This window comes from Mauremys mutica, chromosome 5 (assembly GCF_020497125.1).
Source record: "Mauremys mutica isolate MM-2020 ecotype Southern chromosome 5, ASM2049712v1, whole genome shotgun sequence".
Lineage (NCBI taxonomy): Eukaryota > Metazoa > Chordata > Testudines > Geoemydidae > Mauremys > Mauremys mutica.
The window spans coordinates 20,156,203-20,183,610 of NC_059076.1; the positions used below are offsets into that span (position 1 = coordinate 20,156,203).

General features: G+C 41.8%; 1 protein-coding gene across 3 annotated transcripts in view; it reads right to left on the reverse strand.

Moving 5' to 3' along the window:
- Positions 1-27,408, reverse strand: part of ANTXR2 (ANTXR cell adhesion molecule 2) — a 195,318-nt gene that overhangs the window by 60,500 nt on the left and 107,410 nt on the right. For 2 of the 3 annotated variants that reach the window (XM_045018805.1, XM_045018802.1), the window contains exons 12-16: positions 24,829-24,924; positions 15,961-16,002; positions 13,516-13,614; positions 12,072-12,239; positions 9,038-9,118 (exon numbers count right to left, since the gene is read on the reverse strand). In XM_045018805.1, the coding sequence (XP_044874740.1) occupies positions 9,038-9,118; positions 12,072-12,239; positions 13,516-13,614; positions 15,961-16,002; positions 24,829-24,924 (486 nt within the window). The remainder of the gene's footprint in view (positions 1-9,037; positions 9,119-12,071; positions 12,240-13,515; positions 13,615-15,960; positions 16,003-24,828; positions 24,925-27,408) is intronic. The other variant, XM_045018803.1, reaches the window with a different exon arrangement.

The following is a 27,408-nucleotide window of genomic DNA, read 5'->3' on the forward strand; positions in this document are numbered from 1 at the left end:
AGCTGTGCCAGAGTTAGGGTTTGCATTTTATGATTGAGCTAGGTTAGATATGTACTGCATGCTCTTCAATCCTGGAAGACTGATTAAACAGAGCTGTTCTGTTGCCATCTACTTCCATACAAAGGTGTTTTAAAGAAATCAAATAAGCAAATGTGAATTTTTTAAAAAAACAAACAATAATTCACTCAAACAAATTATTGGCAAAACTACATTGAAAATAAAATGTTCATTTCTTCATATAGCTCAACCTTATAAAAAACACTGTAACGCTCTCCATGGCAGCTGAGACAGCATGTGACAGATGTAACTGTAACCAATTCACACTGCACCCAGAAAAGATTGACTTTATCTTCCTTAATAGGCATTATTCCCCATGCATTCCGCACAGCAAGCACGGCCCTGATACTCATCAGGCTCAATGTGCTAAATGGCCTAAAATGCTCAGCTCCCGCACAGTGTTTTGTAAACTAATGAAGACAGTAAGAATGGCTCTGGCTCCACACCTTGTGGTAGCACGGCAACTCTCGGCCAATTCAAAATAAAACACGTAATGCACGCAGAGGATGCTGTGGGAGAAAAGCACCTTTGTTGTGACCTTTTTGTGTTTTAAGATGTAACATGCTGTACTCTTCAGAAAAGCTATAAAAGCCCATCTACGGTGGTTACATTTAAAAGGCCACTCTGATTTCGAAGGCCTGCCCAAGGACTCCCCATTTTTATTGTATGGGCTCACCACACAAACATTTCAAAACTGTAGTGACCATCAAAATTTATGCGTCTCTTTATTTCAGGTCAATTTTTCAGCCTACTCTTGCAGATGACTCCTAGATGCTGATTTGAAGCACAGCTACAGTAATCATCAGTAAAATGGCAGGATGTGCCAATAGTTATCATGTAGCTGTGTTTGAAATGACTCTGTTTCCTGCAAGTTAAAGAAATAACTAGTGTTCGTTAACAAATGTGGGTTTTTAATGGAGACCACTGCATTAAAAGCACCTGTCACATCCTTTATTGACTGACAGCTGAAAAATTATGATCCTTATATTCCCAGAATGATTTATATATTATAGGCCAATCTTACAAGAGTCTTTTTTCCTGAGGCTGATTTTAGTGGGAGAGGTGGACACTCAGCACGTGGTAAGACTGGAGCCTCCAAGCTAAAATATTTTTAAAAACTGCCCTGGGTCAATACAATTTACACTGCTGCAGAGTTCTCTCTTGAGAAACTGTTACTGTTCAGATGCACCAGTTACTGAATGTTGCCTCCCCGGGAATAAAACATAACCCTAAACGGACGAGAAATGTCAACAATAATCCATAATGATGCCTAGCTCATAGTTAGCATTTTCAATCTATAGTTCGCGACGTGCTTTGCAAAGGAGGGAAGTATTGTTATTTCCACTTTACAGATGGGGGACTGAGGTACAGAGAGGTGATGTGACTTGTCTAAAGACATGGCCCTGGAAAAGAACGCAGGTCTCCTGAATTCTAGTCCTGTGCCTTACACACTATTTTAGATTTGACCACAACTTCAGAATTTAATCGGAAATACTAAGGGAGTTTCACAAGAACGCACTAAACTAGTTTTACTTCCACTTTCTTGAAACATTTCCTTCCACTTTCCTGAGAACTGAACAGGAGAAACTAGAGATTTTTAAGTGAACTGCTGGTCTGCTGAAATTTCAGAAAAAGCTTAGGCCCAAATTTTACTCTTCAGTCTGCAGGCACAGCTCTCACTAAAAAATATTAGAGCCTTCAACTGACATATTTTGCCAGAGGTTCAACAAATTGACAGAAAACATGTACAGGAAAGCGATGCCTTTTAACCTCTTTTAATCCCACACACATAATTTTTTTTTGCACTTCCATACCAGTACAGAGATTCCAGAAATTCAAAATATATATAGATTTCGTTAAATACATAAAGAAATATTTAACATTCTTTATTAAAATCTCACTTCAAAATGCCCATTGAATTCAGTGGGGCAGAATCTGACTCTATGTCAGGATCACATCTGAAAATGCCGCTGGGTTTGGTTGGATTTAGAAGACAAAGAAGTCATTTGCGCAAATTATTTTTTAAGAAAATAATTTTCTAACAATGATTATTCTGTTTTTTTAATCTTTATGAGCTAATCCACATGATGGATAACATTTTCAGTTGTAACAATGTAAAAATAATACCAGCCAAACCCAAACAGCCAAACTCTTATTTTGTATACCTATTTCATAAAAATAGCCAAGGTGTTTAATTTTTTTAAAAGACAAGAATAAACTAACAAACCTTCCTGCTTCCAAACCTTATTCCTGGTTTGAATCCCTCAATACTAACACAAATATTCATGAGTGAATCAGGAAAATCCCATCTTCCCTGAAAAACTAGGCTTGTAATGGGAACACAGGCAGACTCAGTGGCACCACTGATAATGGACTGGTTGTAGACACATGAAGTTACAGCATCATGTGGAACAATATGTTATGATACTGGTAGGGACTGAATATTTATTAATGAGTTACTAAAATTAGTGCATCTAGGACTAATCAGAGCCTAGACTAGAGCATGAAGCTTACTACACCATATAGAGGAAAAAACATCCTGATATTTGGTGAACGTGAATATAGTGGAACGCCAATGCAAGTACATGTACACACACACACACACACACAAGGGTAATAATGTGCAGGCAGGTGCTGTTACCTTGTGGAGTTGCTGTGAGTTGAGTAGAAGAAAGGACTTGCTTTTTACTGGCATGGAGACAGGTTTCTTGGGGAGGAACTGCTTCCCCTAACACCCTGACCACCTTTGAAGGGGAATAATTTATTTCTCAGCCACTCCCCACACCTGGCTAATACTTCCATGTCAGAGTTGTCAGCAGGGAATTGCCATAGGGTGCAGTCGTTCTAAGTTTCCACACCACCACGTACTGTGATGCTCCCAGGCTTCAGGGAGGCACCACACATACACACAGCCTCATGGTTAGCTTAGAATTATAGAATATCAGGGTTGGAAGGGACCTCAGGAGATCATCTAGTCCAACCCCCTGCTCAAAGCAGGACCAATCCCCAGATGGATTTTTGCCCCACATCCCTAAGTGGTCCCCTCAAGGATTGAACTCACAACCCTGGGTTTAGCAGGCCAATGCTCAAACCACTGAGCTATCCCTCTGCGGATAGCTTCTGGGTGCCAAATTCGGAGGTGACATAAGTGGCGCAGAAGGTGCCTATTGGTTAATGGCAGAGCTAAGAGTAAGTTGGTCTACATACTTCAATCATCTCCACTGGCTTATACCAACCAATGTGCAACTTATATTGTCACTTATGTCACCTCTGAATTTGTCCTTGTGAAGTCCTTGCTCGGGTTGGGAGAGAGTAAGAAGCTCACAAAACCTTTACAAGTTCACCTTTGAGTGAGGACAACCCCTCAGGATACGAAGAGGCCTCTGAGACCATAAAGTCCAGCTTGACTACACAGGTCTATCTAGGCTCCATGTCATGAATACTCCAGGGCCAAGCTCTGACCCATAATACACAGATATCCTATCGTGAAATATGATGATCCTTAAAGAATTCCAAATGCAAACACAAACCTCTCCCTACAGCAAGTTTCCTCAAAACAATACTCTCCAATTTATTATCTTAAAACTCTACAGAAACTAAAAGTCTTGGTCAAAACAGACACACATTTTAAGGCAGGTTTAATGTAGGACTCAAGTACACTGTGGCATGCAGCTTCCGAAGATACTATAACATTATGGTAATCGGCTGCATCAGAAGAAATGATCCATCCAGCTAAATACAATTTTTATATGTGCAAATATAACTGGTAAATGTAATCATCTGACATTTCAAATTTATTTTAAAATGAATCATCTTGCTAACTTTCTCTGCCTCTCATGTTTCAATAAGAGATTGAAGGGGTGGGGCGGGGTGGAGGGAACAGTGATGTATATTGCCTGCAGAAAACTGATTAGTCTGGCTCAAAATCATGGGGTTTCTCTTATACAGATACACATATAGCCCAATATTACTAACACTAGCTACCCTACTATCAGTTTTTAAGCAGAAATCTCTATAAATACCAAAGGGGATTTCTGCTCAAAAATGGATGGCACAATCTTCTGACTAATTGCTACTTCGAATTTGCTTCCTGTAACACCCACAATTTGCTACGTGATGAACAAGTGCAAAAGGAGGTAAAGTCCCTGCCCCATGGAGCATATACTCGATAAAGTGTTTCAATGGAACTGCTCATAGCAGTAAGCTATGTTACTTTAACAGTTTTTCTATGGAATAGGATTTATTTGCTAGGATAGTTGCTTACAAAATAATGTTATAATGAAAAGAAATACATTAGCAGCCATATTGATATTAATTCTTTAGCTTTTATCATATATTCTTGTTCTATGCAATTTGCATGCACATTACCTTTTATTATAAAAAAATCACTTTTTAAAGAGGGTGAAAGTATCATAAAAGTAAGGGTATCATCAAGCCCACCAATAGTATTTTTATTTATTTTACATGCATTTTTATGCCCCAATCCTCCAAACATTATCCATATGGTTGCTCAATCATAAGCACATGAGTAAACCCATCGAGTTCAATGGAACTATTCACATACTTAGAGTTATTCATGAGCATAAGAAGTGTTTGCAGGCTCAGAAGCTCAATGAGTATCAAATTTTGCAAATCAACAAAGTCATTTGGAGCATTTGTAAATGAACAACTTTATTTTGCCTTCTTTTTTTAAAAAACTTAGAACAGTTTAGACACTGTTTAGCCACATTGCAAACCTGTGCCGAGTTTCTTGGCAGATGCAATAATGAACCCCACAAAACAGGAGTTTCACAACAGAGACAATGGCAGACATACCCCCTCTACAATGGTTCTACGAGGCGACACTGGTACAATACACAAACTCAATTCTACTGTGTGGCCGAGAGTGTGGAGACGTGGTCTGAAGGTTAACATAACCTCAATTAAATCCAAGACACACTTCTGACAGTTAACTGGTTTATGCAGCAACCCCAAAAGTATTGTGGTTCTTTCTTCTTTACTTCTTTTTCTTTTTAAAAAAAGAAGAATGAATGCATGGTAATGCATCATTTATAAATTACCTTGTTAGCGCACAAAACAAAACAGGGCTTTGAAAAAAACCCCAACTCCTGCTGCGGACTCTAGCCTGTTTGATGGAACCCCATCAAAAGAGTTCATGGCTTAATGGAGGCTGTTTACGTGGGGACTTCGATCTGTACCTGCTGTCCCCTGTCACTCCCTGGAAACTTGGCGGCAGATGTTGCTGCGTTAAGTTGTCTCTGAAGTGGCTCTCTGTCCTCGTCTCCCCACCACAATAGAGTCAAACTATATTAGATCTCTTTATTTGTGCCTGAGGCATGTTTGGGAGCGCAGCTGTGTCCACCCCCACTCTACCTTTAGTGTTTCAGGCCCCCAGGCGGCAAATGTGAGACCAAAACTGTTCTGCCACTCTTAACTACATCTGCTGACAATCCAGCAGCCTCACTGCAGGCTGGTGAGGACCTGTGTCTGTGCTCTAAACAGATGTCGGCGACAACCTGCTAGCTCACACCTGGACAAGCTTCCCTAACCTTGTGGATTGCCAGCTGAAAAATTTATGACTCTAAGGAGTTCCATCCACAAATCAAAGCCTCTTGACTCGACTGTGTGCGGCCCTCAAACTGGGCCACCCTTGGCATTAGCTGGCTTGTAGGAAAGACAAGGAGCGTAAAGGGGAGGAGGAGAAAGCTCTCTCTGCTTTGATACTTCATGCCTAAACTTTAATTACTTGATCAAGGACTTGAATTCAGCAGTGAATTCTCCTGCAAATGAGAACTACCAGGTTTCTAAGCAATAAAAGAAAAACATTTGTTTGGCCTGCTATTTAGCATGACAGTGCTTCCAGTCTGTGTGTGAAGAGAGTTGGTTTGTTTACTGACTTGAATTCACAAGAGGTATAGCAGTAGATCTGCACTGAACAATCTATGAATAAATAAAAGGATTTTTTTTTCGGGGTATAAAATATGCTGTTAGCCAGACAGAAGTTGTGTTCTTATGTTGCCACGGGTCACACCCTAAGGACAATGACTGTATTTTATGCTTCATCCAGCATTATAAATTCTACTCTTCTCTGAGTCAATTGAAATTCAGCCAGATCTTTCCTCCCCCTCCGCCGTTTCTTGTAAAGCAAGACACTGGTCACTGCCTTCTCAGGTTCATATAAAATAGAAGTCTCATTTCCTGCTGGTTCTAAAATTGTTTGCTCATTTCCATGGCAGCAGCGGTTTACAAAAATCCCACTTTTACAGCTGCAAAGCCACAAACAACTTTGGCAGCAAAATTACATGTAGTTTTCAGCCTGTTCAGTTACTATTTTATCAGTGCCTCTACTCACATGCTGCGTTTACCTGTCAAACTGTCTGGTTTTCTATATAGCACATACGTTTACCACGTGGATCTACTATACCTAACTGGATTTCCAACACACTAACAATAACGATCTTGCAACCACAGTAAATCTATTGAAAATGTTAATGTACAAAGCTGTACATTGTTACAGAAAGGATATCCCTTACCTCCTACTCTCCTCTCTCACATTTTATTCCTTCCACCACCACTCTCTGCCTCCATTCCAGCTAAATCTTGCCATTTTTTCCTTTAGAACAGTTCCAAAATCTAACCTATACCATCCATCCCTATGAGCAAAAAAAAAACCTGGTCCATTACCTGGCCTTTGAATGCAGCAACCTCTTGCTTCTGACCTTCCTACTTTTCACATTGCACCCTTCTAGGGTACCCTATATGCTGCTGCCAAAACCATCTTCCAGACCCCACTATTTCAAATATATCACCTCCAGCATCACCATCTCCATCAGGTCTTGCACTGGCTCTCAGCTTCCTTCTCTACCACATTTATCCTCACGTTCAATGCATTGCAGAGCTCTGGCCCTACACCTTGGAGCAGATCCTTGGCTGGTGCAGAAATTACACCAGGTTCATAGTCAACCTTTACTGGAATGAGTAATTTAGACCGCAAAGTCCTGGCATGAGGACCTTTCAGCTTTATTTCCCTGTGAAGTGTCACACATCCATACCCCTGTACAATTTTTTATGTAGAGACATTTCTAAGCCTTACACACTATTTTAGATTTGACCACAACTTCAGAATTTAATCGGAATTTAGAATCGTTGAATTAGAGCAAGTCTTGTCTTTGCCTTGTCACCTGCACAGAAAGTAAGAGGACATAAGCTTCTCCCCATTTCTCCCCTGTGAGAACAACCTGCCTTACAAGTGGCAGTGCACGGAAGAGAGCAACCTTGTTGGGGCTCCTGCTTCCTGTCACACACAGAGAGGCAGGCAGGGGTAGGGTGTGGGCAGAGCCTTGACTCCATTCCACTCCCACTTTGTGCCAGTCAGCGCACTAAGCCAGAACAAAGTGGCTAGGGTGACCAGATGTCACGATTTTATAGGGACAGTCCCAGTAGATGGGGTTTTCTCGTATATAGGAACCTATTACCCCCCAACCCATCCCAATTTTTCACACTTGCTATCTGATCATCTGCTGCTGATTAAGGCCTGGAGCAGATTATTTCCCCTGGTCTGCTTCTGGAACAGTATCAATGCACACTACTCCTTACTCAAGGATGGTGAGACATCCCCAAAGTACCTTGAGGAACAGTATCTAATAATATCAGTAATAGTACCTACTGATAACAATGCATAATAAATGGGTTTGTATTAAACAACAGGCAGGTTGCACATTTGTACTCTGCATCAAGGACATGTATTAAAAAAGTTTTACATAAGTTTCCAAAAAGTCCTACTTTTGCTATATATAAAATCAACTTCGGAATGAGAGTTCTAAGTCAGTGAAGCACTGAGGAAGAAAGTTAGCAGATAAGCTGTTTTAAAATGATGGCAAATTAAAGTTAAAAGAAAGGAGACATGGAATTAATGGTGAACAGCATACTTGCACTGTCAGCTTGTACTGCTGCTTACATGATAAAAGGATATTTATTTTCTTGAAAGGAAGAATATTTCTAGAGTATAGCATTTCCATGCCAAATTCTGCCCATGGCTGAATGAGTGGGTCCACAGATTTTAATGGATCAGCAAATCTGCATTTGTGCTGGCAGAGCTCCAAGAGGGGTGTGCTTTGGCCAATAATGGGCAGATTTAACAAAAAACATGCACTGAGTATCCTCTAACAGGTGCATTGGAGTAAGTTTATTGAGTACAAGGTATTGTTGCATTTAGCTGGAATAACCTGTTCTAAACTCCTCAGATTTGTAGCCAATAAGGAACTGAATGGTTCTATGCGATATTAAATATCTTAAAGATAAGTCACAGATCCCAGCATAAAATGGCATAAAGAGAGTGTCACAAATCCACCTGAAGACATGGAGACCAGAAATCAATCACCCCCACTACAAGTTTGGGGAGTGTTGCTCTTGATGGAGTTGCACGATCTCCCCTCCCTTGCCCCCTCATTTGAGACAGAAAAAAGACTTATAGCATTCTTCATTTTAATTAACTGCTTCGGGACACCAAGGCTCTGCAGCGTTTTTTGGCTGGTGATGCATCTTTTTAATGGCACTACTTTTAAAGGATTGTTTGTTTCTCTGTTCATCATTTTGTTTTCGCTTTAGAATCAAAGAGTTAAGAACATGAAGACTGTTCTCCTAACCAGTCTACAAAGACACAATATATGAAATACAAAAGCACTTTATTAAGAATATCCTGTCGCCTCAGTAGAAGTTTTCTGGAGGGTGCCATGAGCTGCCCCTGTCATGATCTGACTTCCTGAATTACAAACCTTATAGTTTCCATCCTTAAGATGAAGAAACTAATACTGTAAAGCAATTATACAACTTGGTTTAGCTAAAAGGAGTGCATTATCAATGTTCATTCTTATTTATACCTAGAGGCTTAATTTAATAAATGCACCAGGGAGTGCTGTGAAATAGAACCAGCTCCCTTTCTCCCTCCACCCCCACTAAATGCGCACACACACACACAAACCTCATCTCCTTGCTGTGGTCGCATCAAAGACACCCTGTCATACTGCCGTCGCAACAGAGCCCACAGTGCGTCAAGTCGACCCTGTAACAATAGAGCAGGTTGATTTTGAGCATTACAGTGTATGTCAATTAACAGGGACGTATTTAAATCGAGACAGCTGCTGTCCGGGAGCTGATTTAGCCACAGACTTTTCTACATGCAGAATTGTTCAGGTTTAACTTAAGGTATGATTTTAAACAGGTGTAGTTAAGTGGGTGCAGCAATCTGTGTGGACACTTTTATTTTGGTTTAAAACCATGGATTAGTTCAGTTTAGATGAACCAATTAGGAACAGGTTTAAGCTAAACTGAAATAAACCCCCTTAAACAAAAATAAAATTGTCCACCCAGAATTTGCTTCAGTCTAACGACACTGGTGGAAGTCTGTGTGCAGACAATTCCCTAATAACAGTGAATGACAAGTGCTGCTTAATTGGGACTGTATAAGCATAAATCCTAATTAATGGGAACAAACAGAGCCAGGGACAAATGATTAAGTGGTGGCTCCACAAAGTGTTAAATGCGTGGGAAATTCTAAGGCCTGGTCTACACTAGGAAATTACGTTGCTATCACCGGTGCAAAAAAATCCACACCCCTGAGTGACGCAGTTAAACTGACCTAACCCCCAGTGTAGACAGCACTAGATTGATGGGAGAATTCTCCCATCAACATAGCTACTGCCTCTCAGAAAGGTGGATTATCTACGCCGACGGGAGAACTCCCTACCGTTGGTGTAGGTAGCGTCTTCACTGAAGTGCTACAGTGGCACAGCACTTTAAATGTAGACAAGCCCTTATCTATAGACTTTTCCAATATAAGGGCTTGTCTACATGGGAAGTTATACTGGTGTGAGGTAAGGTATGAATTTAAAGCATTATACTGGTATCACTCGCCACACGGACACTTTTATTCCATAATAAGAGTGCCTATTTCCAATTTAGTTTATGTCACTTTGGAAGTAGTTTAAACTAAACCAGAAAAAACCACTATTATTCCAGAATAAGAATGCCTATGCGGTGAGTTATACCAGTACAACCATAGTAGCTTAACTATACTGGTATAGTTTAGCTAAGACAAGCCCTAAGACTGTGAGCTCATCAATTCACAGAGTTGCACTAGTTTAACTAAAGATGGGATAATAAACTGATTTAATGTAAACCCAGGTCAATTCTGTTTGTAGACCGGCCTTGAAATTAAAAACACGATGATCAAACAAAGAAACTGCTTTTTGTTCATGTATTTTTATGCATTATTTTATTCTGATGACATTTTTTTCAGTCTTTATTAAACAGCTTTTTACTTAGCGGAGAGTGATGCTAAACAGGCCGTTCAGCAGGTCCCTCAAGAGCTATATCCGCTCTTCAATGGCCCAATCCTGCAAGGGAGCTGAGCACCCTCAACTCCCATTGCCCAGCTCCTTGCTGGTTCGAGCCCCAGCTCCATTGTTGACTGCAAGGTACCTGAGCCCTCCGCATGTCTATTTGCTAGTATAAATTATTAATTTTTATTTATTATTATTCACCAGGTTACATGAACTGGTCAGAAGATATTCTGCAGGACTGGCTAGCCATTTGTATGGTTTATTTCTCTGTTTGCTAACTGCTGCTGACCCATTTAAAAAGGAGCTTCTGTTCAAGTGAAATTACCAGTTTCAAAGCTATTCCCCATTTGAGTACTAGCAATAACTAGAAAGGCAGATGAGTCTTTCAAAATGAAAGAAAGGTTTTAAGTCTGATGCTCTGCAACAAAAGTGGCTAGCTATCAACCTGCCTGACTTGTCCATGAATTCTTTCTTACATAGTACAGTAGGTTTGGGTACTTCGATTTTTTTTTTTCTGAAAGGTAGTTTTAATAGTGTATTAAAAAGAAACTATTGATTGTTTTGCATTGCATTGTTTTTCTGCCCTTTATATTACTCATGATTCAAACGAATCCAAACCATTATATTTCTTGAGCATTTAGGTTTTAAAATATTTAAGTTGTGCAGATTTTACAGAATATGCTTTTCAGTCTATTTAATCCCTAGGAGAATGTGGTACTGAAACTATACATGCTGAGAACCCTTTGGGGCTGTAATTAAATATAGTATCAAGAAAGCTCGGAGTGCCAGTGCCACGGGGTTAGCATTGGTGAAAAGTTCTGTTTATTTTACATCCAAAGCATGTTACTATGTAAACCAGAGCATCTAAATTAAATCGCCATGTGACCTGGATGCTTTCTGTCTGGACATTTGCCTATATGCACTTTAATGAAAGATATCCAACAACTCCTATCCAGTTTTTGAGAAGATGTTTACTGTTGGGCTGGAGGTGGCCCATACAGTCTCCAAAGCGAAATCTCTTTGTTCAATAATATTACTAGCATCAACCATTTATTTTGCTTTCATTTATTTCAGTCAGGTTTCTGTACTTGACTCTTGCTCTTGTTGACTCTGTGCCTATATTTATTTTTTACTTTCTTTCGCAAGAATATCTTGGATGCAGCAAATTATTTGGAAAAACTATTACAAGCTGTAAACAAACAGCTTTAGATTTGTAATCAATCAGATGAGAGATGAATGGTGAAACAAACAGAGCAAACATCAACAAAAGGGGATGATCTGATACTCTTCTGTTGGTAGTACCTTAATCTAAGAGTTGTTCCATTGATTTCAGTACTCATGGTTAAGGCTGCGAGTCTGGCACGGAAGTCATGGATTCCGTGACTTTCTGGGACCTCCATGAAATTCCACACAACTGCAGTAGCCAGTGTGGCTGACCCCAGGCCCGCCCAAGCAACGGCCCCGGGGCCAGCTTCTCAGGAGGCCTCAGGGCCAAGCACACCGGCCACATTCTGCCACCCCTACTCCCTCTGAGTAGTACCTTACTCCAAAAATTGACTTGAATGGGATTATTTGCGGAGTAAGGTACTACTCGGTATGAGTAAGGGCTGCAAAATCTGGCCTTTAATATAGAGCCACAGCAAAGTTACATTCATTTGAAGATTAAAAGCTTACCTTAATTGGAGTATACCACTTTTCCTGAGCAGCTTGTGAGGTAGCCTTGGGTTTAGGAGGTTTTGGTTGAAAGGGCTCTTCTGGCTCGTCTGGGAGTGTCACCACAGCATTTTTGGCTTTTTCTAACCTAGCTCCTTCTTCTGTAGATCCCTTATCACCCCAACGAACCTGAACAAAATGAGAAGTTATGGTGTTAATGTGGGCATATGTGTACTAGATAATAGGACTGGGTAAAAAAAAATCCAATTTTTTTATGGCCCTCCACAAGGCTGGATGGAAGGGGCAAGGAGAGGCGATCCCTCCTGCCCAATCTCTCCTGCCTCTCCTCCCCCGCCATTGCCCACCCCCACAAAGTCAGGGCCCACCCCACTGCTCCACACTCCCCAGCAGTCCCAGGTGAACCCTCAGAGTTCTGACTTCAACAACATCAGTATTATCATAATTTCGAGTTCATCCTCAGCCTCAGTAAAGGCTAGTAGCAAGTTTAAATTTCATTAAAATTTTTTAATAAAACTTATATTGGATAAATTAGGAGGTCATCATGTGAGCATGGAACCTAAACCCTTATTTTCCATAGGCCCTTGGTATCTTTTTACACGATTTCTATTTGCACGGTATTTTTTCAAGAACGTAACCACCGTGTAAACTGAGGCCCGAGTGTACTTTGTTAAACCCTCTTAGATCATTTGGATTTGAAAGGTGCTGCATAAAACATTTTTTCCATCTAAGTTCCTCTAGTCTAAGCTAATCATTTCGAACTGCCAAAGGCCCTAATTCTGCCCTCACTTGCAGAAGCAGATTTCAGGAGCACTCAAGAAGGACTGGGCCTCGTTATGTTTAGTTGTGATTTTGATACCTTGGATACTGACAGTTTGGGTTTTTTTTAAATCAAGTTAAAATGCACAAGAAAATTGCCTTGCAAATTCCATACAGGCTGACTTAACTATAAAATGTGACATAAGGACATATCCATAAGGATGCACATTTTTCATTCTGTTTTAATTAACATGGTGCTATCATGTCTCTTCAAAGACAGGCACTGTTGTAGCTGTGCGTTCCTTACGGATCAAGCCTCTCCTTAATGTCACTATTGTCAGTGCGTTTGGCTGGCCCACAGTTGGAGTACTTATGTTACGCTGCAATTTCTTCCAAAACACTCAAAAAGGCTCTCACTCTCCTCCTCATTAGCTTGATGGAATCAGCATGCCTTTCAGCATCTATTTAGAGTTCAGATCAAATGGAACTAATGAAATCAGTTCTTCCATAATCTACTGAGATACGCTTAGAATTCTTTCAGAGGGCAAAAATTTTAGGAGGCTGATGTCACTGGGAAGCAAGCAAACATGATACAATTATATTTCCAACACACTTTGTTGCCATTAACTTGAGCCTCAGAAAACTTGTATTTTCATGCATCGTTTGTCTTTCTTTCCAGAGTACAAACCTCCATTCTTTTAATTCCTCCCACTCCTCGTCCTCCGTAGTAGGAAGCATCCACTGTCGGCCATTTTTTGTTTGGCAAGGGGTCTTCTTCTTCTTCTTCCTGTCCATAAATTCAAAAACATTGTTTTGCATCAAGTCCTTTTCTAGCACATGCTTTTATTAGTGTTCACAAACAGAGTTTTCCAGACTTAAATATAGCTCTAGTGTGACAGCAGCAGAATTTAAAGGCACTCACACGTCTAGCAGTTTTCATTATTTCACGCGCTATCTGGCCACTCTTGGAAATGTTTTTTGCACATGGGAGAACATCGCTGGCAACCATGAGAAGTGTCCCAAACTGTGACCAGCGTTCTCAAGCCATTTAAGAAACTGGACTTTCCACTAATCAGAGCTCATTCACCCCATTATCCTCCTTTCCAGTAATGAGAACAAACAAAACACAGAGAGAAAAATCATTAACATTGTTTCCCTCTTTTAAAAACGTTGTGTGCTTAAAGAGCCAGATTCCCAACCACAGAGGCCTGCTCCAGTAAAATGGCTTTGCTCTCTGTACAAAACCCAGGGCAACAGGCAAAGAACAGAGGGGCAGAATCATCAACAGCCTGCAGCAGACCGATCGCAGCAGATCTGCAGCTCTTAGTGGAGGGCCAAGGGTGGGTAGCAGACACATTTCACTGGTCTCCCATGTGAAGTTTGGACCAAGCAATCCTGAGCTGTGGCCGCACACACTTGACTTAAGGACAATTCGTGTGCACGATTTTTTTTTAACATAGTGTGGGGGGGAAATCCTAATTTTTCCCCACTAGAAGAAAATGGGGAAAAGACGTGAGCGGGGGAGCCTAAAAATTTGAAACAAAGTTTTTCAAAATGAAACAGTTTTTTACTTGACCTGCTAATTCGTGTAATAACTACAAATTGCCTATGATTTTACCTTCTGTTAACTGCAATTTTGCTTAGTTTAATGCCCTTTTACAATGCCAGAATGGTAAAAACTGGCCTCTGTATAAATGAGAATCAGGCCTGCTGGCTCACACTACAGAAAGTTTAGCATATGCCTCTAAGTCTTTGCAGGATCAGGGCCTTAATTGTCATTTGTGTGTGACTGTGTGGTTTTGTGAAAGTGGTCACCTTAGCTCTGAATTTCCTGGATTTCTAATATTTAGGGCTTTTAGGTGAGGGTGGGGGTGTTAACTGTAATGTTCCTCAAAGGTGATATAAATTCAAAACACTGGTATGTGCCTGCAACCCTAATTTTACCTTAATGAAGTCTTTTTGTGTTTTCTCAGGCAAAACTGGATTACCATGTGCCCTCCATTTCTAAGACAAGCTTAATATTCAATAATAAAACAAAGCAATAGCTGTAGTTGGTTATTTGTACAGAACTCTGCACATATGATAAGCACCAAGTATCACGATTACCAGCAACAAAAATACAGTATCTTGGATTATTTTGTTTTCAAAAGGTGGGTCAGATACCACCCAGAATTCTAGCAGTATGGTCTGTGCAGAAGCACACATGCAACAGAAAGCCATTTATTTGAAAGAATGTTGGCAGTAAGTTTAGAATATGTACCTGGAAGAGAACAGGGGGGGCAGGGGATGATTAAAGGATTTTATTGGTGCTTTAATTTACTGTCTGGCTGAGTTAATTCAGTGTATGTCATGAAGTGTTATTTTAAGATAGTTCATTGTTAGGGAGCTTCGAGTTTCTTGTTATGGTGGGTTTTACTGTTAATTTAAATAAATAAAACTGGGCATCACATATGGATAAGCACCAAGTATCATTATTATCAGCATCAAAAATATAGTCCCTTTGATTATTTTATTTTGTTTTTAAAAAGGTGGGACAGATACAGCCCAATGCGAGGAAGGCGCTGGTTAAGGAGGAATTGTGGCTAGAGTAGCTAGTTATTTGTGGTACTTACATGGTCCCCACCAATGTAATATCTGAGGACCTCATATCTTTTCGATTTATTTATCCTCCAAACCTCTCTGCGAGGTAGGGAAGTGCTATTACCTCCATTTCACAGATGGAGACACTCAAAAAGCAGCTTCCCCAAGGTCACAGAAGAAGTCTGTGACAGATCTGGGACCTGAACCTTGGTCTCTCACGTGCCAGGAAATTGCCCTAACCACTGTGACAATTAGCAGCTGGGGGAAAAGAGCTGGTTCGTAATATACAGTAATATTTAATGGGATGGTGTAATGTAATTAACGTAACTGGTGGCATGCTAGGATGATGTCTTATTCTCTGTGGTTTGAGCATTGGCCTGCTAAACCCAGGGCTGTGCGTTCAATCCTTGAGGGGGCCATTTAGGGACCGGGGGCAAAAATCTGTCCGGGGATTGGTCCTGCTTTGAGCAGGGGGTTGGACTAGAGGATCTCCTGAGGTCCCTTCCAACCCTGATATTCTATGAATGGATCAATAAACACCCTCATACTGTACCTCTTTTGGAGCTGGAGGTGGTGGTGGAGGATCCTTGATGACCTAAAAACAATACAAAGACAAGCATGAGTGACAGCAGTCAGTGACTGCAAATGACCTTCAAAATCTGATAGAGTATCTTAATTGTTAACCATTCCGCTATGAATCACCAGTGTTTCTTCACAAATTGGCAACTGCTGTTGCAACTCCCTGGACTCCTGATTACCAAACGTGTGTGGGGATTAACACCATCCCCCTAATATAAAATAAAATCAACTGGTTGACAGTCACTCTTTGGGACAAACATGCCTGCCCATTTACTTACTAATTGGATAAGGTGCAGTCATTCTAAGTAAGAGCCAGTGATGAAGTCCTATGTTGTTAATTAGTCAGTATCAGCAAAAGGCAGCCCAAAAGCCTAACTCAGAACTTGCTTAACTATAAACCAGTTTTCTCATGTCATATAGAGAATTTCTGGCCCAGTGACAAGTGTGAAACGCCTTCCGGAAACTCAAGATCAACTCTAGGCCTTTAAACTATTCACCCAAATTATTTCTGCCGCTTTCACGTTTCAGATCTATAATTTCAAAATGGCTTCCTTTGTGGTGCTCAGGGTAGAATCCCTACAGTGCAGCGTTGCTACATTCACAAGCATTCTTAAATTGCTACTGGAAAACAATCCCTCCTGTTAAGGAGGTTTGTTTCTAATTTATAGCCATCCATGGGGTTTCTGGCACATAAATATTAACAATTTGTCCACAGAGTGGAAAACAGGAAGGCAAACACATGCCAGGGAGCTTTCATGTTAGTAATAAAAGCCCTCTATTCGCTCTACATGAAGTGCTCCTAATCTTATTTTAACTTAGACTTAGTCTTTAATTTAATATGCAATATTGCATAAAAATAGACTTATGCCACTTAAACCCCTTCCACTTTCTTTCTGCTCCCTTACACTCATGAACTTCTGTACGTTCCTCTGCTACTCACCTCAAAATCCCCAACAAGCCATTAAACAGAAAAAATGCACCAATGTATTTATTAAGACGATTGCAAAAATTAAAGTCAGAAACAATTTTCTACAAAACAGAAACAAGCTGGACTTAACAGACGACAGGTGGGCTCACTCTGTGGCCAAGCTAACAGTAAAGAAATACTTTATCTATACAGTCATGATTTTCTGTGCCTCAGTATTGTTCAGATATGAAAAAAGAAATACTCCACCTGTACTAAGACTCATGATTATTTTGGGCATTGGTACAATACAGATTTGATTAAAATATATAAAATGACTGCTACATAAAAAGCTCCTAAAATTACATTTGTCTTGAAATACTAGTTATGTTATTTTATCCCTATTCCTGCCATTAATTCCAGTACTTTAATTATCTTCACAAGTGCCTCTGAATATCAAGTAAACAAGTGGACTGATGGCATCATATGTAGAAGATTTTTTTTTAATCTTGATAAAAGTAACTTGGATGTCACCGCGGACATCCCAGATGATAATGCCACCAAAATAGTTTACTTCCAAAATAAATTTGGGCATCACGTATACGGATGATATTAAAATGAATATAGTTAAAAGTAAATGCATGGTATAACTGGAAACATATTACCAAATACTTCAGAATTCAAATATTGAACTGGTTCATTAGTTCTTGGAACCTTCAATGGGTAGGAGAACACATTATGGACTTTCAACAAAAAGACGTTTGTTTCGTGCTTGCAAAAGTGTGTCAGAACATGATTTTTCCTCCTATACTTTTTAACTTAAGGGTGAATAAATAATGTTTCTGTAGTGCATTCCAGCACCAGATCTCAGAGGACTTTACAAACATTAACTAGTTAATCCACATAACACTCCTGTGAGGTAGATCAGCACTATTATGCCCACTTTATAGATGGGAAACTTGAAGCAGAGGGGTTACGGGCCAGATTTGCAAAGGTAGTTAGGAACCTGAAGATGTGCAGAGGCACCGAGAAGCATTGAAGTTTATCCAAAGATCAACACCTATAAGATTCTCTCAATATTATAAAACTCACATTATCTTGTTTCAACTCCCTTCTTCCTTCCACTTTCTTTATCTATGATCTTAAATTTCGCTATTTGTCTGAGGCCTTTTCAGAGCTGAGGCCTTTTGTTGTATCAGCCAGGCAAGGTACTAACAAACTTCAACAGGCCTTGATTTTTAAAGTGGAAACTTCTTTACCAAGCTACTGCTGCACGTTCTGTAACTCTCACTCAGCCTCCTCAACTCCTTCCCCCTCCTTCCTGTTTCCTGTCCTTTCAGACTCCCAACAGCCAGTGCTCCCAGTTCTAATAATTACCAGCAACATTTAAACACCACGCCTTTCTAATGTCAGTAAAATGCCATACAAAGTTATGGCCTTATATAAATATTTATCAATAATTAATAATTCTGTCATTTCTTCCTTATACCGTTGAGCCTCTCCTAAGCAGAGACAACTAAGTGTGTCAAAATATGTGTTAATTCTATGATGTGAGCTAATGCTCATTAGGACCAAATACCTATTAATTTCAATGGGACCAAGATTTGAAGAAACAAAATTAATCCAAAACCCATTAAGGGCCTAATCTAAACCCCACTGAAATCAAGGAAAAGACTCATGACAACTTCAATGAGCTTTGTAAGCCAGTGAGTCAGTGGGAGCCTTTTCACTGACATACTGGACATGAGATCAGGCCCTAAAATGGTGCTGCTAAACTCACTGGAGCTGCAGGATAAACTAGATTTAAAATGAGCTAATGCATTAATCAGCTGCAGTTACTAGTAGCTTCAGAAGATGAAACTTGTTTGAAAATGTACCCCTCCATTAAGTGACAATGATGTGAGAAAATAATCTGATATTTGGCCCTGTTGACGGAAGTAGTATGACAATGCTCCCACCCTTATGTTTCGACAGGCTACACACACACACACACACACACACACACACACAGAGTCAGTACTTATTCCAATTTGATTTTTAAAGCAAAGTTCAGTGGGAAGCCATTATTAAATGGAATTTTAAAAAACAGTCTAGGGAATTTAGGCAATTTTTGTAGTAAATTATTCAAATGCAGTATGAGAATTTGCAGATATTAAAAGACATAATATTGCAAGATTGCCTGTATTTTTTTCTTCATTCACATTAGTAAAATGCAGTACTGACGGTTCTGAAGAGCACTTTTCTGTCTTAACCATATGTACAATTTGATTTGTCTCCAATTTTGTTTTGTTTGGTTTTATCATCAGGGAGGACTGCATCTCATTTACTTAGTTACAAAGAATGAAGACTTGAGTTTGGAGGAGAGCCGATTCCTTTATAAAAAAAAAAGAAAAAGCTAGTTGCTTCAGGCAACAGTCCTTTTGATCCACTCATTAACACTTTTCAAATGTTCCAGTGATGTGGGCATTAGGAAATGTCAGCACTAGAGCGTGAAGCCAGTTTGATACAATCATATGTTCTGATATTCAAGGAAGAGTGAAAGAACTGTCAACAGTGAACTCCCTTTAAAAAAAAAAATCATGTACTGTACATAGACTGCAGATCAACTAACATCTCAAGAACTGACTCCTGCCAATGATTAAGCAGAATACCTAAGTCATCTGAAGTGTTGTGCACCAACTGCCTGCAGATAATAGAAGGCAGGAACTTCTGCAGTTCTCATTTGTTTTTGTTCAAAAGTCCGTAACAACTTTATTCCTTTTTGTTTTGATTCTGGTGATACAACAGTTTTTAGGTTTGGAAGCTGCTGCTCTCTTCCTGGCTGTTCTCTGTCCCATGAAACTAAATACTTCCATCAGCAAGACAACCATGTCTATGGTTTTATCCACCCTTTCTCTAATGTTCTTGAAGGAGTGATCAATAATCAAGGACAGTTAACATAAGAACAGCCGTACCGGGTCAGACCAAAGGTCCATCTAGCCCAGTATCTGTCTACCGACAGTGGCCAATGCCAGGTGCCCCAGAGGGAGTGAACCTAACAGGCAATGATCAAGTGATCTCTCTCCTGCCATCCATCTCCATCCCCTGACGAACAGAGGCTAGGGACACCATTCTTACCCATCCTGGCTAATAGCCATTTATGGACTTAGCCACCATGAATTTATCCAGTCCCCTTTTAAACATTGTTATAGTCCTAGCCAATCGAAGACAGTAAGTAATAGGCCACAAACTGGGATAATGAATAATGTTAACACGCTGGATGTGGAATAGAAGGAAGGAATAAGAGCACATTATCATAATCTAAGGCTTTGCAGTGTTGTTGTGGCTGCATTGGTACCAGGATATTACAGACACAAGGTGGGTGAGGTAACATCTTTAATTGGACCAACTTCTGTTGGTGAGAGAGACAAGCTTTCACGCTTACACAGAGCTCTTCTTCAGGTCTGGGAAATATACTCAGAATGTCACAATTAAATACAAGGTGGATCAGACTGATTAGCATAACTTCTTGATGTGTATTTCAAAGACCATTCAAAATTAAGTGTCCCATTAACACCCCTCTAGTCATGGGGAGAGAAGGAGAAAAGGGGGAAGAAAGGGGGGGAAAGCTGTGGGAGGGGGTTAAATAGGTTATACGTTGTTGTAATAAACTCTGTATCCAGTGTCTCTATTCAGTCCATGATTTTTAGTATCTAGCAAAGTTAAGAATTTAAGCTCCCAGGCTCATCTTTTCAAGGAGTTGTGCAGGTCTTCTTTGAGGATGAGGACTGAGAGGTCAGATATAGAGTGATCACTTTATGAAAAGTGTTTGCCCAGAGTTGATATGGTGTTTTTGTCTTGTTTTTCTGTGACAGTTCAAGGGGACACAATCGGAGTCCTCAACCATGATGACTATGTTCTCAAGGCCAATAGACAACTGTTTCACACCACCCACCATAAAGAACTCAAGACACACCACAATTTACCCAGGAATTTAAGGATATAATCAAAATTCTTCCTCAAACAACTCCAAAGAGAAACTCTACAACTTCATCCTCCACAAAACCAACCCAGGGACCTTCAACATCAGGGGTGGGCAAACTTTTTGGTCCGAGGGCCACATCTGAGAATAGAAAATGTATGGCGGGCCATGAATGTTCCCAAAATTGGGGTTGGGGTGTGGGAGGGGGTAAGGGCTGTGGTTGGGGGTGTGGGCTCCCGGGTGGGGCCAGAAATAAGTCCACGGTGCAGGAGGGGGCTCTGGGCTGGGGAGTGAGGTACAGGGGTGGGTGAGGGCTCCAGCTCGGGGTGCAGGCTCTGGAGTGGGGCTGGGGATGAGGAGTTTGGGGTGTAGGAGGGTGCTCTGTGCTGGGACAGAGAGGTTTGGAGGGCGGGAGGGGGATCAGGGCAGGGGGCTGGGGTGCAGGAAGGGTTGCAAGCTCCAGCTGGGGGTGCAGGCTCTGGGGTGGGGCTGGAGATGAGGGGTTTGGGGTGCAGGAGGGTGCTCTGGGCTGGGATCAAGGGGTTTGGAGGCTGGGAAGGGGATCAGGGCTGGGGTAGGGGGTTGGGGAGAGGCTCAGGGGTGCATGCTCCAGGCAGCATTTACCTCAAGCAGATCCTGGAAGCAGTGGCATGTCCCTTCTCCGGCTCCTATGTAGAGGTGCGGCCAGGGGGCTCAGCACTGTGCCCCACTCGCGGGAACCACCCCTGCAGCTCCCATTGGCTGCAGTTTCCGGCCAATGGGAGCTGTGGGGGCAGTGTGCAGAGCAGAGCCCCCTGGCTGCGCCTACACATAGGAGCCAGAGCGGGGCCATGCTGCTGCTTCTGGGAGCCGCGTGAAGCAGCCCCCGACCCTGCTCCCCAGCTGGAGTGCCGGAGCGGACCAAACCCCATTCTGATTTTATAGGGACAGTCCCGATTTTAGGATCTTTTTCTTATATAGGCTTCTATTACCCACCCCCCCATCCCGTCCCAATTTTTCATATTTGCTGTCTGGTCTCCTAGGAGCTTGAGGGCCAGCTTAAAATGGCTGGCGGGCTGGATCTGGCCTGCGGGCCGTATCTTGCCCACCCCTGTTCTACATGCTTCCCAAGGTATACACTCATGGGAACTCAGGAAGACCCAACATTTCTGCCCACAGCACTCTTACTGAGGAATATTGGATCTCATAGAAACCATCCTCAAATCACTCACCATACAAAGAGCCAGCTTCCTCCAGAAACTCTGCAACATTAACAACCTTCCTCAGAATATTATCTTTGCAACATGGATGCCACTTCACTATACACCAACATCCCTCACAATGACAGCATCGCTGTCTGCCTCAAATATTTACAACATAATGGACCACCTACAGAGATCCACCCAAAACATATCATCAAACTCATCCATTTCATCCTCACTCATAACAATTTTATACTCAACAGCAAACAGTTAGTCCAAACCATGGGTACTAGGATGGCTTCTCATTATGCCAACCGATTCATGGGCCACCTTGAAAAAGAATTTCTGGACAAATGCAACTCAAAACCAATGATATACCTGAGCTACATCAGTGATATTTTCATCCTCTGAACAGACATCCTCCAGACTTCATCACAGATTTCCACCACAACTTCAATACAGAATACAGAAATAAAACTTCCTCCAACTGCACACTACTAATTGTCCCGTACTATTCCACACTGGAATCCATGTGAGGTATCAAACAACTAAAACCCATACCAGATGGGGACTACATTCTGAAGAAATCTTCCCTGAACCCGCTATTCTGGACTTCAAACAGCCCCCCACCCCTCAATCTCTCCAAGCTCATTATCAGAAGCAAGCTTCCCATAGACCAGGACACACCAACTCAGAACTGCACCAGACCCTGCTAGAACAACAGATGCAAAACCTGTACACACATCTCCACTGCTATGATGATCAACATCCCCCATAACACGCTTTTCAAGATACATGGGTACTACACATGCTTGTCATGTGGCATATCTCATCCAGTGTACTAAATGCCCCAATGACCACTGTGTAGGTGAAACCAGACAATCACCATGCTTTTGTATGAACTCACAGAGAAAAATGATAAAAGATAAAAACACCATTATCACCTGTTGGTGAACACTTTTCATAACGAGATCACTCTGTATCTGACCTCTCTTTCCTCATTCTCAAAGGAAACCTGCACAACATCTTCAAAAAACGAGCCTTGGAGCTCAATAGGACTGAATAGAAACACTGGATTTATGGCTTATTACAACAATCTATAACCCACTTAACCACCCTCCCCAACAAACACACACATCTTTTTTTCTCCCTGCCTGCCCCCCAGGACTGAAGAGTTATTAATGGGACACCTCACTTTGAATGGCCCCTCAAAATATGTGTTAACAACCTATGCTAAACTATCCACCTTGTGTTAAGCTGTGACACTTCGGGTACATTTCCCAGACCTGAAGCAGAGCTCTGTGTAAGCCTGAAAGCTTGTCTTTCAGGACAGAAGCGGGGCCAATAAAAGATATTACCTCACCCGCCTTGTCTCTCTAATGTAAGGACATGGCCGTCAAACCAAAAACTATTGAAGTGTCACTATTTGATAAGAAGTTCATTGAGTGTTCAGAACTCAGCACTACTGTAGCACTAGGCCCTAAAACCACACTCTGCTCAGACTGGCAGAGACCCTGGGGGTATTTCACCTTCCTCAGCAGCATAGGGCACGGGTCACTTGCAGCTTTAAACTAGTGTAAATGGTGAATTCTCTTTAAACTGTGATTTGAGGTTTTCAGTAACTCAGCCAGAGGTTAGGGGTCTATTACAGGAATGGGAAGGTAAGGTTCCGTGGCCTGCAAGGTGCAGAAGGTCAGAGCAGATGACCACGTTGGTCTCTTCTGACCATAACATTTATGAGTCTAAAGAATACAACCCAAAGATGTCCTCCTGGATATGTCCTGGGACAATCCTGTGAAGGGTGGGACAGGGGCGGGATTTTCCCATTAGAGAAGGACCATTGGCTCTGCTCTTGGAAACCATAGAACATGGGGGATCCGCAGAAGGCTGAGGTCCTGTACCTCCATGCCAGTTTTGAGGCCCTCTCGTCCTCACAACCTGCTTCCGGTTAGCAGTGGGAACAACTGCAACCTCAGTGCTTCAATAACAGCCTCGGAGCATTTGGGAAGAGGGATGATATTTCACTGCCCCAACCCCCATGAGACCTCCCCTGTGACAAGTCTGGGTAGATGGACTACAGTGCCAGGTTGGAAGAATTTGCCACCTCATCAAAATCCACCAATCTCAAACTCCTGCCATGCATGTGTGTGGGAGAGGTGGGAGGGGAATTGAAGCACCATTGTTGACTGCTGCTAGAAGGATAAAGAATGTTCATTATTCAGATGAAAGTAGATGTCATATAGACAGGATGATAATTTCATTTTTTTGCAAGGGATTAATAAGAGAATAAAGGATTTATTTGCAACTTGAGAGTCAATAATGGACTACAAATATCAATTTTAGTGCTAGTGCTTTTAAAATAGTCCTTGATTTCAGAAAAACATCTGCACACCATTATAGCCTGCCACTTTCAAATAATAGAGGAAAAGCTTTTATGAAAGATTTTACAGAAATATGGCATTTGGGTAAAAGCCAAACGAGAGACACCAGTCTTCCTATCCTGGTTCATTGGTGCTTAGGTTTCTGTCAAAGCAGCAAGTGCTTTAAAGTTCCTTCACTGTTATTAAACTGACCTCTTCTGTGGCTTGCAATATACCACTGATAAAAATATCCCAAACCTATGTCTCATAGATTATATAAACTCTTGTACTTAATCCATTCTATACAGCCACTGTGCTGCTCTACTACCTGCTTTCAAGAAACATATATGAAAAATGATCTATATTTCCCAACAAGAGTTTGGTGACAGTTATAGGTCATATGTCCGAATGAGCCATTTACGTTTTTTTTACTTACCACTTTGCAACAAAGAGGCCAGAACCACCAAAAAAGACCAATAGCCACCAAAAGTAACAGCACAAGAATGGCAATAAGGGCAGCTATGCCATTCGACTATGGAGAAACAAGAAGGGAAAAGACAGTCACTGGATGATGTTAACAATTTCTATCTCATTAATAAATGTTTTTCCGTCTCTTCCTCCCCCCAAAAACAGTTACATATTAGTTCACATACAGAGGATTCCTACTTGCCGGATCCTCTTTCTGCAGATCTTACTCGGACAAAACTCTTTATGAAGCCTCTAGTATCAGACCCACTCTGGGCCACATTCACCCCTAGTTAGCTCTTCTGACACCTTGTATGTTTAGTTCCCTCCCCTTCTGTGAGCTGAGGAATGTACCTGGTAAACCAGGCTGCTTTAAAGAAGCTGTATGATCAAATGAATGATGTGTATCAACTACAAAACGGGGCAGAAGGGGGATTAAAAGATAACGTATATGTTCTCCAGTTCCTTACGTATTCTTGGTTTTGGAGAAACTCAGGTGCGTAGGCTATTTTAAAGGACTGGACACAGCATCAATATAGAATATGATAGGCCACAAAACTTTGAACTGTAAAAAAAAAACCCACTGAAACTGCATGTACCTGTGCCATTTTATGGACCTGTGTTCCAGACCACTGTGTGCCATCACTGCACAAATCGCACTTGGAAGATAACGGGTCCGATTCTACTCTCACTTACTCCAGGAGTAACTCCACGAAGTCAATGGAGTTATACTGATGTGAAACTGGTGAGAGGAGAATCAGGCTTCATATGGAGGGGGGAAAAGGTCACCGGCACAGGTACACCAGGCATCCAGTGGCTAGTGACTTTAAAGGATTACATTAAGAGCTGCCTAAGGAAAGCTGCTTGCCAGATCATCAATTCAGTCTGCAACTATTGATAGGAAAGAGAATAGGAAGTAGAGTCCCAGAAGGGGTGTATAGGGCCCTACCAAATTCACGGTCCATTTTGATCAATTTCATGGTCATAGGATCTTTAAAATCGTAAATGTCATGATTTTAGCTATTTAAATCGGAAATTTCGCAGTGTTGTGATTGTAGGGGTCCTGACCCAAAAAGGAGCTGTGGGGGGTAACAAAGTCATTGTAGTGAGGTTTGCGGTACTGCCACCCTTACTTCTGCACTGGTACTGGGGGCAGCGCTGCCTTCAGAGCTGGGCAGCTGGACAGCGGTGGCTGCTGGCTAGGAACCCAGCTCTGAAGGAAGGGCCACCACCAGCCGCGGCGCAGAAGTCAGGGTGGCCTGGTGTGGTATTGCCACCCTGACGTCTGCGCTGCTGCCTGCAGAGCTGGACCCTCAGTCAGCAGCCGCTACTCTCTGGCTGCCCAGCTCTGAAGGCAGCAGCACAGAAGTAAGTGTGGTATGGTATGGCATTGCCACCCTTACTTCTGCGCTGCTGCTGGCGGGGTCTTGCCTTCACAGCTGGGCGCCCGGCCAACGGCTACTGCTCTCTGGCCGCCCAGCTTTGACGGCAGCACAGAAGTAAGGGTGGCAATATTGCAACCCCCCTAAAATAACCCTGCAACTCCCTTTTGGGTCAGGATCCCCAATTTGAGAAATGCTGGTCTCCCCCTGTGAAATCTGTACAGTATAGGGTAAAAGCACAGAAAAGACCAGATTTCACAGGGGCAGATCAGATTTCATGGTCCGTAACGTGTTTTTCATGGCTGTGAATTTAGTAGGGCCCTATGCATAGGGCTCCTACACCATGGTATTTAGTATTCTAAAAATAAAGATTTAATTATAGTCCTGAAATCTGAATGCTCATCTTGCAGGGAAAAAAACGTAAGAACTGCCGGACTGGATCACAGAATCATAGAATCTCAGGGTTGGAAGGGACCTCAGGAGGTCATCTAGTCCAACCCCCTGCTCAAAGCAGGACCAATTCCCAACTAAATCATCCCAGCCAGGGCTTTGTCAAGCCTGACCTTAAAAACCTCTAAGGAAGGAGATTCTACCACCTCCCTAGGTAACCCATTCCAGTTCTTTACTGGTGGTCTATCAAGTTCAGCATCATGGCACTGACAGTGGCAAATACCAGTTGCTGCAGAGGAAGATGCAAAGAAGCCTAGTGCAGACAGTTATGGGATAACTAGAAGTTTCCTCCTAACCCAAAGGGACATGTGGAATTTTATGGAGCCATGACTGTTGGTTCAATAAAAGGTACCACCTCACCCCTTGTCTCTCTCAATAGACAGATACTCCACTGAGACCTTTAAACTTAGATAGTCTCACAGGGTCTTACGAGTCACACAAAGTCATTTCTTTGGCTCATGCGTGCTAGCAAAGATGACCGAAGCCTAAATGGTGTCATTTAGGCATAGGCTAATTGGGCCACGAAGCTCTTAAAGAGCCACACTATCAGAGACACAGAGAGGGATTACGCTTAGCCTATTTCAAGTTAACTGTCAGCCCATTCGGCCGCTTTTGTCAATATGTTTTTTATGATGAGTGTGAAGGGTGACTCTCACAAAGGCTTAGACGGCACCTCTAACCTTATTTTTAAGGGAGGACGTGGAGAACAGACGTGGTTC